Source organism: Chiloscyllium plagiosum, chromosome 26 (assembly GCF_004010195.1).
Source record: "Chiloscyllium plagiosum isolate BGI_BamShark_2017 chromosome 26, ASM401019v2, whole genome shotgun sequence".
In the NCBI taxonomy this organism is placed as follows: Eukaryota; Metazoa; Chordata; class Chondrichthyes; order Orectolobiformes; family Hemiscylliidae; genus Chiloscyllium; species Chiloscyllium plagiosum.
Window position 1 is genome coordinate 48566657 of NC_057735.1, and position 13084 is coordinate 48579740.

Below are 13084 nucleotides of genomic sequence, written 5' to 3' on the forward strand. Positions count from 1 at the left end.
AGAGATGTTAGGGGTAGGTTCTTTACTCAGCGAGTCGTGAGTTCATGGAATGCCCTGCCAGTAGCAGTGGTGGACTCTCCCTCATTATGGGCATTTAAGCGGGCATTGGATAGGCATATGGAGGATAGTGGGCTAGTGTAGGTTAGGTGGGCTTGGATCGGCGCAACATCGAGGGCCGAAGGGCCTGTACTGCGCTGTATTCTTCTATGTTCTATGTATCATCTTGTCTCACTCTGTGTATTGTTATCCACATACCTGTCCTGTAATGATGCACCATTCTTTTGATTTGTAAGCTTCTATTGTTCCTCTCCGGACCCCAAACCCCCCTCAATTAATTTAAGATCTCTCTGCAGCCTCGCTATTTGATTAATCAGGACACTGATGTCCTTTCTTGGTCTACATGTGAATGCACGCTCGCTGGTTGACTCTTAACTGCACTCTGAAAAGACGTTAGCAAGAATCTCAATTCAAGGGGAATCAGAAAACAGCAATAAATACTGGTCTTGCCAATGACCCCCAAATCCCATAAAAGAATAAAGAAGGATACTGGTGCTCATTCAAAGCTATTTAGAAAAAATGCAGCTCAGCCACTTTATTTTGGGCACCTGTAAAACTACACTGGTTAGGTTGCATTGTGCTCTCATTCTTTTCATTTGGACTAGTGTATGAGTAATTGGGTCAACAAACCGCTGAATTCATAGCCTGAAAATAGTTTGTTACATTTCAGAATTTCTGTCTGCCCATGAACTTTCCCTCCCTTCATCGCCATTTATTATAGCAAGAGTGAATTGGCTGTTTCCCTGTATAATATGACACGTCTTCGTGAATGCAGGGAAATATATTTCTTAGTTTGTTAAAATGACTCAATTTTTGTTGGTTATTGAGACATTTTGGGGCAGTTGTATATTTCGTAATGTTTTCTAACTCAATTCTTTGACTAAACTTCTTGCCTCTTGTTTTCACAGGTTATAAAATTGTCAAATCTCCTTTCAGGAAAATGTGCTCACAACCCTTGGTTTTCTAAGGACAGAGACTTGTTGTTAAAAGCAGGAATCCATTCTGATGTCAGAGTTTGCCTTGACAGAATATCTTGCACTGATCTTACTAAAATTTCAGGATGTCGGTTGGAAGGTCGCATGAAATACATTACAAAATTCTCTAAGAAGTCTGATCCTGTGGATTTTAAACAATCATTGGCGCCTGGTCCAGCAAAACTAGAGGAATGTCCAGAGCTTATCAGAGAGCATTATCCAACAGAATTCAGAGAGTGTCCAAAGCTTTTTAAGGAGTCTGCCCAAGCAGATTTAGGAGGAGGTCTGGATGCATTGAGGGTGCCTGATGTGATAGCATCCCAAGAATGTCCGGTTCTGTGCAAAGAACTTCCATTGCAAGAATATGCAGCTGTGTCTGGAGCATTTAGCCCACCAAAACTGGAGAAGTACCCAGCAATCTTGAAGCCTGGTTCACTAACATTGGAAGAATGTCACAATTATTCCAAAACATGTGTCACAATAGGATTAGAAGGTGTTGATTCTAACATCGTACCAAGCACAGTGGAATTTGGAGAACATTCAGACCCTGCTGTGAGTTCGAGTTCAGCAGATTTGATGGACCCTCTTTCTGAATCTGAAGAGGGAGACCATAGTAAACGCCAAAGAAAGAGGAAAGAGGTATGTATTTTTACTGGGAATATGGTGATCTGTTTAATATTCAGTGGTGTGGGAAAGTTGGGAGAGATGAAACTGAAATTAGAGAAGGTGAGAACGTATCAGGCCATATTTCATTGTGGAAAGATTGCAAGGCTTTGGGAATTTAGTGTTTGTTATTGGTTGTATAGCAGTGGTAGTATCCTCTTGATGCCGATGATTCACCATTCAATCAGAATGGAAAGGAAGGGAATTGATAGTATTCTAAATGAATGGATTGGTAAGTAATTCTGCCATCAGGATTGGAGTACTTGTGACTTTGTTTGGATCCAGAAAGGTGCAAAGGAAAATGATATTCGGAACATTGGCCAGAATGTTCCTTTTTTTTTAAATTTAGTGTGGTGATCCTTCGGAATGAGTGAGCAATTGCCTGACTCTCAGAGAGCGCCTACTGAGTAAAGTGTCAATCAGCCACTGAAGTTGTCACCTGGTGGACTTCTTGGTCAATTACTTCTTCGGCACTGACACCTCACTGTGCCTGAAGGTGCAAGCCAATCAGAGGCTGCAGTGACTGAGAAGGGCAGCATAACTTAAGGTTGAGGTTGCTGGTTGCATAGCAATGCTGAAGACCCGGAACGATGGGAAGGGATGTGACATATTTTGGGAGTGAGATTAGAGAAACAAGGGCTGTGGGGTGACTTGCAGTGAGGATTGGGGCATATGAGCACCCCCAACCTGGCAAGCAGGCTGTGTCATTTTATGAGAGGGGCTGCCAATTTTCTTGATAGCCAGGAGCAAGGTTAATTGGGCTGGTGATAGGATGAGGCCCTTGAGTCGTCACTAATTGACCACTTAAAAGCTTTAATTGGTGACTGTTAACAATGAGCCTTTTATCCCAGATCATAAATCCTTACAAAATAAATCTTTATGGTGTCAGCCCACCTAATTATTTGCCCTTCTGACCAATTCAAGGGTTGGGGTGGGGTGTACCCCAGTCTGTAACAAGATTAAAGAAGTATTCCAAGGGCGCACACTGGACAAAGGTTCTGTGCTGCGTGCTTTTTATATACGGTTAACTGGTCCCTGAGAGGTTTATTGCATAGAGTAACAATTTTAACTCTCAATCTTGTGGCGAATCGAGCATGGGTGGAGTCTCCTCAAGGTGAAGGTAGGTACATGCCCCACTTTGATTACTTTGTCAGAGACCATTCTTGGACCAACTTGGACAGGACTGTGGTAAAATGAATTGCTCTCTTTCTGTACTCTTGTTTTTGTAGTGGGAAAGCATTATCCAGTTAAATCCTGACACCTTGTTTTGGTGCTAATTTTAGAATCTGAATAAACAAGCAAAACTTTCCCCTTTAGAATTCCCACATGGAAATATTGGGTAGTCAAGCAAACCATCCCAACTGATGACCTACTACCTATGGAGATGGAAAATAAATTCGATTCCCTACGGTGGGGAAACAGGCCCTTCAGCCCAACAAGTCCATTCCGAACCTCTGGAGTAACCCACCCAGACCTATTTCCCCTACATTTACCCCTGACTAATGCATCTAACCTACGCATCCCTGCTGCAAATATATTTGCATTAATGTAATAATGATATCAAAAACATTCTAGATAGGCTGGATTTTTATTCCCCTTTGTAATTCGAAGAAAGAGTCACTACTGCTGGTCAATGTAAGGTGCCCATGATGAAATTTTATGGGAACGTTAGGTAAAGATTTTCCCTGTGCCTTGAATGTTGATCTTGGCTATCTTAGTTTCATTTCCCATGTTGCAACTTTCTCATGGTAATTACCTCTGCAAGCGTCCGGTTTTATGATGATCATTGTTTTGTCAAGAGTGTGTTTGCTGCTGCTGTCTGTAGGGACACACTTGCCACCCATTAATCTCTGCCTGTGATGTCACTGCCAGCACTGCAACAGTGAGCTGCCTGCATTAGGGAAGAAAAGCAATGAAATAGGTTTTTTTGGATGTTTAAAATAATTTCAAATTCTGGATTGTGGTTTGCTCACTCTCTACCCCTCGTTACCTTCTTCCCACTCACCACCATGCTGCTGCTCTCTTCACCATCTTCAGGAGAGAAACTGGGAGTGGAATAACTAGGGTAATAGCAAGCAGGGTGGCAAGGGTTCTTTGGGCATCAGTGGAATGGTGCATATACATATATTAATGATGTCAGCAGTGCACATTTCTTTTGCTAGTGTAGTGGCAGAGGGGATATCTTTTTTTGCAAAATGGCAGTACTTGCCCCTGCCCCTGCAGCTGTCAGTATACCTACGATGTCATTGCTAGCACTGCAGCGGTGAGGTGTCTGCATTATGTAAAATAGCTGATCTGCTGACTTTTAAATAAACAGGCTATGATGGCATGTGGAGTGTAGCTAATGAAGAAAAATCATGGGTTATTATAACATTCATCAACGTTCAATGAAATGCATGTAGCTATCTGTCAAGATTGGGGTGGTGCTGGAAAAGCACAGCAGGTCAGGCAGCATCTGAGGAGCAGGAAAATCGGGCAAAAGCCCTTCAGGAAGGGCTGATAAACTGATTTTGCCTGAAACGTCTATTTTCCTGCTCCTCGGATGCTGCCTGACCTCCTGCGCTTTTCCAGCACCACTCTGATCTCCACCTGCAGTACCCACTTCTGCATGTAGCTATCTGTCTAGATCCATCAATAAATTCTATCTTTTATTTCCCTGTTCAGTATATGATTCTTCCTCTGTGACTAGCTTGTTTTCTTTATCAAGTTAACTTTTATTTTTGATTTTGCTGTTATGCTTCTGTTGGGCTCCTCCTATGATCAGATGGTTACATGTTGGAGAGAAGCACAAATTATAATCTTCAATGTCCTTTCATGCCTGGCTTCGCCACTTTGGTGTGTGAAGTAGATATCAGTGCCAAAGATGAGTCAAATACCTATGCTGGTTTATTTACTTTTTAATATCTATTTTGCCCTTGGAATGAATGATCTAAAATGTTTTTGCATGTATAATATTTTCTTGAGCTTGTTGTCGTCTTCTGTGCAAAAAGGAGCTAATGTAGGATCAATTGAAAGCCCAAGTATGAAGCCAAGTTTTCATTGAAAACTGCTTACTCTGAAGTTGACTTTTTTTAGATAGAATCCCTACATTGGGTTGTTTAATATGCTACTTTGTGGATGGAACAGTTAATAAAGGTGGAGCGATGATTGGTTTCACTCAAAATCCCTTACTTACATTTCCCTTTGATTCATTGAAGGCTGTTTGGTCAACAGGATGAAAATAAGGGAAAACTGAAGATGGTTTTTCTTTTGGTCAAACGGCAAATGATGACTTACAGCTCATCTGGAGCAAACTGTGCTGGTACTTTGTATTTGTCTTCTTTTGGGGGTACTTACAATGTAACTGCTAGTGAGAGACTTGCTGTAGATTCAATTAGCAACTCCCAAGTTTACACTGCATGGAACTGTCCTGTTTCTACTGGGGTCTGTGTATAAGTTTTCCAGGTCTGAATTTCACAGATGCAACACAAAAATGTCCCTTTTGACAGGTTAAGGGATATCTTAAAAGAAATAAAGGGAGATCGGTTTAGCAAGGAAATTGCAGAGATTAAGATATTGATAGTGCAGCCTTCAGCTGCCAATGGTGGAATGATGAAAATTGGGGCTGCTCAAGAGAACAGAATTGGTTGAGAGCTGATACTTCAGAATGTTGAGAGCAGGAAGAGATTTTGGAAATGGGTCTCTCTCAGGTCACTCGTAGTGTACTCCTTTTAGAAAAGCACCAACTTGTTCAATCTCTTCAGTCCTGGTATCATCTTTGTAAATCTATTTTGCACCAAAATAATGCCTCTATACACTTAGTAAAATATAAGGTTCAGTGCGTGTTACAAAAGTGCAACCTAACTAAAGATCTGTAGTACTTAGATTTTAATTCCCTGTGGAAAATAATGGGCTCCAGTGCTTTGGTTCATAGCTTTATTAACCTTCACTTTTGTAGTTTGTGTGTCTATATGTCTCTAGAATCCTTTGATCCTCTATTAACTTTAGATTAGATTACTTACAGTGTGGAAACAGGCCCTTCGGCCCAACAAGTCCACACTGCCCCGCCGAAGCGCAACCCACCCATACCCCTACCTTTACCCCTTACCTAACACTACAGGCAATTTAGCATGGCCAATTCACCTGGCCTGCACATCTTTGGACTGTGGGAGGAAACCGGAGCACCCGGAGGAAACCCACGCAGACACGGGGAGAATGTGCAAACTCCACACAGTCAGTCGCCTGAGGCGGGAATTGAACCCGGGTCTCTGGCGCTGTGAGGCAACAGTGCTAACCACTGTGCCACCGTGCCGCCCACTAAGAACTTAAGAAATAGGAGCATGTAGGCCATTCAGACCTTCAAGCTCTATCCTTGATTCAGTGGAATCATTCCTAATAATCTACTTCCCTGCACGGTCCCTCAATGTTTTTAATATCTGGAAACCTATCAAACTCTTTTATTAGGAGTTTGTTCGTGACTGAGCCGCCACAGCTGTCTTGGGATAGAAAATTCCAAAGATTCATCACGGAGTAAGGGGAATCCCTTTTATTTCCAACCTCTTTATGGTCCACAAATTAGGAGCAGATATGGAAGTCTCAGCCCTCAAGCCTGCACTGCTATTCAGTAAGATTGTGGCTAATCTTAACCTTACTCCACATTCCTGCCTCACCATGATAACCCCTCATCCTCTTATCAAGAATGTTTTTACTTTTTACCTTTTTGAATGTCCAGAGATGCTTTCACCATCTTTTGAGGAAGAGAGTTTCAAAGACTTGTCACCCTCTGAGAAAAGAATTTTGCCTAACTCTCTCAAAATAGCAAGTCCTTGCCTTTAAACAATGACACCTTATTATAGATTCACAAGAATGAACATCCTTTTTATATCTACCCTGCCTCCCTTCAGACTTCATATTTTTCAATCAAGTCACCTTTTATTACATTCACTGGAACTTAGAAAGATATCACCAATGCCCTCTATACTGCCTCTGTGGGGTTTGCACATTCTCCCCATGTCTGTGTGGATTTCCTCCCAGAGTCCAAAAATGTGCAGGTTAGGTGAATTGGCCATGCTAAATTGCCTGTAGTGTTAGGTGTAGGGGAATGGGTCTGGGTGGGTTGCTCTTCAGAGGGTTGGTGTGGACTTGTTGGGTCGAAGGGCCTGTTTCCACACTAAGTAATCTAATCTAAATGAAGTAGAACTTGCTTACCTTTGTGTTCAATTCCTCTGTGGTAAATGACAATCTTTTTGATTTCTTAGCTACTTGCTGTACCTGCATACTAACCTTTTGTAATTTGTAATTGAGGACATCCAGATTCCTCTGCATCTCAGAATTCTGCAATCTGTTCATTTACATGACATGCTTTTTTATTCTTCCTGCTGAAATGGACAATTCCACATTTTTCCCACATGCTCCCATTTGCTCCCAGATAGTTGTCCAATCAATTAACCTATCTATAATGCTTTGTAGCCTCCTTATATCCTCTTCACATCTCACTTTCCTACCTATCATGGTGACATCAGCAAATTTAGCAACTATACTTTCAGTCCCTTCATCCAAGTCATTTATACAATTTGTAGAAATCTGATCCCAAACCACAGTGACCAGTTTGACTAAAATGCGCTCTCACTTGTGTATATTGAATGTAATTTGCCAATTTTATGACCATTTTGTAGGTGTATTAATGTGTTTTAATTGCATTCTCTTTTAGGAAGAAGTAAATGTCCTAATACAGTGATGTTTGCAGTTCCAATCCCCATGCCCAAAATCATTAGTAGAAATGCAGTAATACTGGTCCAAATTCCTATTCTTGTGGTACAGCACTTCTTCCTCTTTGCTAGTTTCTGAAGTTACCCTTAATCTTTGCTCTACTTTGTTTTATACTTTGTTCTCTAGCCATTCTACTACCTGTTCCCTGATTTCACAATTGCAAATTCAGCTCTAGCACTGTTGGTTTTTGTGCTGCTATGCTCATTTGGGAAAAAAAGTTGGTAAAGCATCCATTCTCAATAGTTTAGTGCATGTTGCACCAGTCTATCCTGTTAACACTCTCTCATTTAAAGTCTCTTAGCTACAGACTGACACCTTCACTGCCATTGTATAAAGGGATCACCATATAAATTGCAGGTGATGTGCATTTGACTTCCTTTTGGTTTGCTGCAAAGGTAGAAAAATTGACAGAAGATCATTCTATCTGAAGGGGTGGTGATGCACTTTGGAAGGAGTGGGGTGCATAAGAAAAGCTTCTGAGAAGAGGTTGTTCCCAGTCATGGAGGATAACATTGCAGTTCCTCTTGGGATGTAGAAGTGGTGTGGCAGCAACAAAAATGGGAAGCTATTTGCAAAGATAAAAGGTGAAAGCCTCCCAACAAAAAGGCCTTATAAACCTCCTGTCTTCAGAAAGCGCTTATCTGCCACTCAACCTGGAGCAGTGTCTGCAGCAGTTGAGTTTCAAAAAGGAAGTGGTTGTAGAATTGTATAACTTCCTTGAACAGAAACTGCAACTGCAGAGTAGGATTATTTCTGAGCTGCTGCTAGATCCTTGAGGGCCTTGATTTCTACATCAACTGATGCTTCCAGGCAGGAAATGGTGACATTGCCAAGAGGCCACTGAAGCCCTGTGCACAGACTTAGGTACTTCTGTGTTTTCTACATAGGCAATGGAGGAGACATGAGGATTCCAAATAATGAACTTCCTAATGCTGAACAGAGCCTCTGATTTCATGAACATGTCTGTGAATGCTCCCTCTCATTTGGGAAATATACTTCAATCTCAAGGCTGCACTCTGAAAGTGCAGTTGATGTGCAACTGAAGTCAGGTTGTCATGATGATTAACTCCTTCTGATTTGGCAACAGTCACGATGCTTTAATCTTACGCTAGTCTGTCATTTCACCATATCTGAACCACCGTGTTGAACTCGGTGGCTCCTTGGTATCGATGATTACCCACACTGGTTTATGATTCTGCTCTGACACCCAGCCATAGGTGGACATAATTGTTTTGTGGTAGAAGCAGAACATTGGCATCCTGAAACAACTAGTTTGTTGTCTGGATAGTGGGAGAGACCTGCAGCATGTGCTATAGAGTAACTTTGCACTTCATAGTGGTCTGCTGCATCCTGTATGACCTGAAAATTACTGGAGGAGGGAGGGACAGTTTATCCAGCTACCATTTGTGCCCTTTCACAAAATGCCCTTCTCACTGCGCTGTAGTTACCCTAAAAAAGAATTCCTAGATCACAATTACACACTTTTTTGCAATCCATTATTGCAGACCATTAGTGTTCTCTTGATGAAAATCCTCATCTAACATTATCAGCAACACTATTAATAATACAAACAGTACTCCACTAGAAGACTGAGTTAGCTAAGTGCCCACGGCTAATTGGATCCAAAATTGGCTTAGTGGCAAGAAGCAGAGACTTGTGGTTGAAAGTTGTTTTTGTGACTGGAAGTCTTAGTCTGAGGATGCAGAGGAGGGTCTGCCAAGATGTAGTCTGGGCTGGCGTGCTCTGTGAAGAGAGACTAGATTGGCTGGGGCTGCTTTCCTTTGAGCAGAGGAGGCTGACATGGGAGTCTTGATTGAGGTGCACAAAGTTCTGTACGGCAAACACTAGGTAGATAGGGAGAAACTTGTCCTGTTAGGAGAGGGGTTTAATAACCAGGGGCACAATTGAGATAAGGAGGTGGTTTAGATAGGACTTGTGGAATTTTTTTACTCAGAGGGTGGTGGGTATTTGGAACCCACTTTATAAAAATGTGGTAGAGATGGGAATCCTCAAGACATTAAATGAGCACTTGAAATGTCATTGCTCCGAGGCTATGGGCCAAGTACTGGAAAATGGGATTAGAGTAGATAGATGCTTAAAGACTGGTCCGGACAGTGGCCCGAAGAGCTTTTTTCCCTGCTATAAAACTCTGACTCTGGTACTTTGTGTGGAGAATTGTAGATGCTTTTGCACAAAACCTTGAGCAGATCCTTCAAGTTCTGCCATAAAATTGCCCCATTTCTGTCTGGGCCATTGGGGGTGGGGGGGTTGCTCTGAGCTGACTGGCTGAGAAGCAACAGCAGAGGTGCTGGCAAGAATGGCATTAATTGGGGCATAAATATTGTTATCCTGAGAGAGCAGCAGCTGCCATTGCCCTGTTGGTGGACAGATTGCTTTACTGATCTGTGGCTGTGCAAGCCCTTCTGGCACCTTGTATCTGCAGGCATGTTGGCAACAGTCTAAAGCTGAATGCCAGTTTGGATATTGGGTGACCTTTAGCTTTGGAGGTGAGGTTATCTCTCTCTGCCTGGCAATGTGGCCTATTCCAATTTAGCACTGTATTTGATTGTTTATTCACAGGTGTGGTCATCAATTGTATGTTCCTTATTGTCTTAGATAAAGTGGTGGTGAATCGTAGTACTGAACCACGAAGCTCATTTGGTGTAGTGATTTGGAAGCTATATTACTGTTCCGTTAGTATCACTGGGTCAAAACTCTCTCTACCAACACTTGGTGTCTCAACACCCTGAGAAAGCAGCTCACTATACCTTTCTCAATGTCAGTTAGGGATAGGAAATAAATGCTGGCCTATGAACGAAGCAAAAAACATGAGCAAACATCCCCATTTGCAACATTTTGGAGAGAAAGTCTTTGAAATCTCCAATGTTCCAGATTTTTGATCACTATTGCTGGATCAGGATGCACAACATGTCCTATCACATGGAAAGACAGACCCACCAGAGTTGCTGACAATGATGTGCTGTTAGAAAAGTGTGGCCTTCAGTGTCACTAACATTGACTGTAAGCCCCACATGGTATCCTGGTATCAGATCAATCATTTGTGCGGAAACCTCTTGGTAGTTGTCAGTTACTGCCTTCCTTTGGTGAATCCAGTATTCCTGTGTTTGAATACCACTGGAACAAGTCCAAAGATCGTGAGGGCATGTCCTCGGCAAAGTGGGAGGGGGAGTTAAAATGTTCGGAGATGTTCCCTGAAGCACTCTGTGAGAAGTGTCCAGTCTCCCCAATGTAAAGGACACTGCATCGGGAACAGCGGATGCAATAAATGACGTGTGGAAGTGCAGGTGCAACTTTGGATGTGGAAGGCTGGTTTGGGACCTTGGATGGAGGTGAGGGGAAGGTGTGGGAGCAGGTTTTGCAATTCCTGTGGTGCCAGGAGGGGAGGCTGGGTTGTTGGGGGGCATGGACCTGACCAGGTAGTCATGGAGGAAACGGTCTTTGCGGATAGGGGTGGGGAGGGAAATATATCCCTGGTGGTGAGGTCTATTTGTGGGTGGTGGAAATGTCGGTGGATGATGTGGTTTCTGCGGAGGTTGGTGGGGGTGTTCTGTCTTAGTAGCGGTTGGAGGGGTGGGGTTTGAGTGTGGAGGTGCAGAACTTGGATGAGAAGAGTTTGAAGGCATCTTCAGTCGCATGGGAAGGGAAATTACAGTCTTTAAAGAAAGAGGCCATCTGGTGTGTTCTGTGGTGGAATCAGTCTTCCTGGGAGCAGATACGGCAGAGGCGGAGGAATTGCGAATATGAAAATTACATCCATGTTTGAGATTGCGCTCGTAAGTATCAGTGGTCATTGTACCCTGAAGGTTGCTGCATGGGTGGATAGAGTGGTCAAGAAGGCATATAATATGCCTTCATCGGACGGGGTATTGAGTATAAGAGCTGGCAAGTCATGTTAAAATTGTACAAGGCATTGGTTCAGCTGCATTTAGAATACTGTGTACAGTTCTGGGCGCCACATTATCAAAAGGATGTGGACACTTTGGAGAGGATGCAGAGAAGGTTTGAGGATTTTGCCTGGCATGGAAGGTGCTAGCTAGGAAGAGAGGTTGAGTATGTTAGGTTTATTTTCACTAGAAAAAAGGAGATTGAAGGGTATAGACAGGGTGGATAGAGACTAGCTTTTTCCCCAGGGTGAAGGATTCAAAATGAGAGGTCATGCTTTCGAAGTGAGGTGGAAAGTTTAAGGGGGATATACATGGTAAGTATTTCACACAGAAGTTGGTGGGCATTTGGAACATGTTGCCAGCAGAGGTGGTAGAGGCAGGCACGGTAGATTCATTTAAGATGCATCTGGACAGCTGCATGAGTAGGTGGGAAGCAGAGGGATACAGATGGCTAGGAATTGACCGACAGGTTTAGACAGTACATTTGGATTGGCTCAGTCTTGGAGGGCCGCAGGGCCTGTTCCTGGGCTGTAAACTTTCTTTGTTCTTTGTTTACAAGTTAGATGATTGTAAATTAGGAACCCCTTGTATTTCTGAAAAAATGAGAACCTTTGACAGCAGGTTTCATCTTTGATTCATCAAGACAAAATTGCAAGAATACCTAATCTCAAAGGAAATGACAATTTACACTTGAAGTGCCATAATGTTCAAGACTAATAGGCCAAATGCTAGAAAGTGAGACTAATGTAGATTTAGTTTTTTGATGGGCTGAAGGGCACTGTTGTACTACATGATTCTGTAACTTTGAGGATGAGGTTGCTGATTGGACTGTGATTGATAGCTTTGCCACAGAGACCACACCATTTATGGTTGTTATGGGGGACTTTAACTTTCCTGATATTGATTGGGAAAGCTATAGCTCAAGTTCGTTAGATGGGTCAGTGTTTGTTCAATGTGTGCAGGAGAGTTTCCTGACACAATATGTAGACGCCAACAAGAGGTGAGGCCATACTGGATTTGGTTCTGGGTAACGAACCAGGCCAGGTGTTAGAATTAGAGGTAGGTGAGCACTTTGGGGACAGTGACCACAATTCGGTGACCTTTACTCTAGTGATGGAGAGGGATAAGTGTGCACTACAGGGCAAGAGTTATAGCTGGGGACAGGGAAATTATGATGCAGTGAGGCATGACTTAGGATGTGTGGCTTGGAAAAGTAGACTCCAAGGCAAGAGTGTAAATGATATGTGGAACTTGTTCAAGGGGCAACTATTGAGTGTCCTTGATAATTATGTACCGGTCAGGCAGGTAGGAAAGGGTCGTGCGAGGGAGCCGTGGTTTAATAAGGAATTGGAATCCCTTGTAAAATGGAAGAGGGCGGCCTATCTCAAGATGAGACGTGAAGGTTCAATTGGGGCGATTGAGAGTTATAGGGTAGCCAGGAAGGACCTGAAGAGAGAGCTAAAAGCAGCAAGGAGGGGACATGAAAGGTCCCTAGTCGGTAGGATTAGGGAAAACCCTAAGGCTTTCTATAGGTATGTTAGGAATAAAAGAATGACTAGGGTAGGAATAGGACCAGTCAAGGATAGTAGTGGGAAGTTGCGTGTGGAGGCGGAAGAGATTGGGGAGACACTGAATGAATACTTTTCTTCAGTATTCACTCAGGAACAGGGCATTGTTGTCGATGAGAATACTGAGGCACAAATAAGTAGAATGGATGGCTTTGAGGTATGTACAGAA

General features: G+C 42.9%; 1 protein-coding gene across 3 annotated transcripts in view; it reads left to right on the forward strand.

Annotated features, from left to right (window-relative positions):
* The window catches only part of LOC122563334, a 29183-nt gene that overhangs the window by 11690 nt on the left and 4409 nt on the right, over positions 1–13084 (forward strand). For all 3 annotated transcript variants that reach the window (XM_043717075.1, XM_043717076.1, XM_043717074.1), the window contains exon 3: positions 966–1670. In XM_043717075.1, coding sequence (XP_043573010.1) covers positions 966–1670 — 705 coding nt within the window. The remainder of the gene's footprint in view (positions 1–965; positions 1671–13084) is intronic.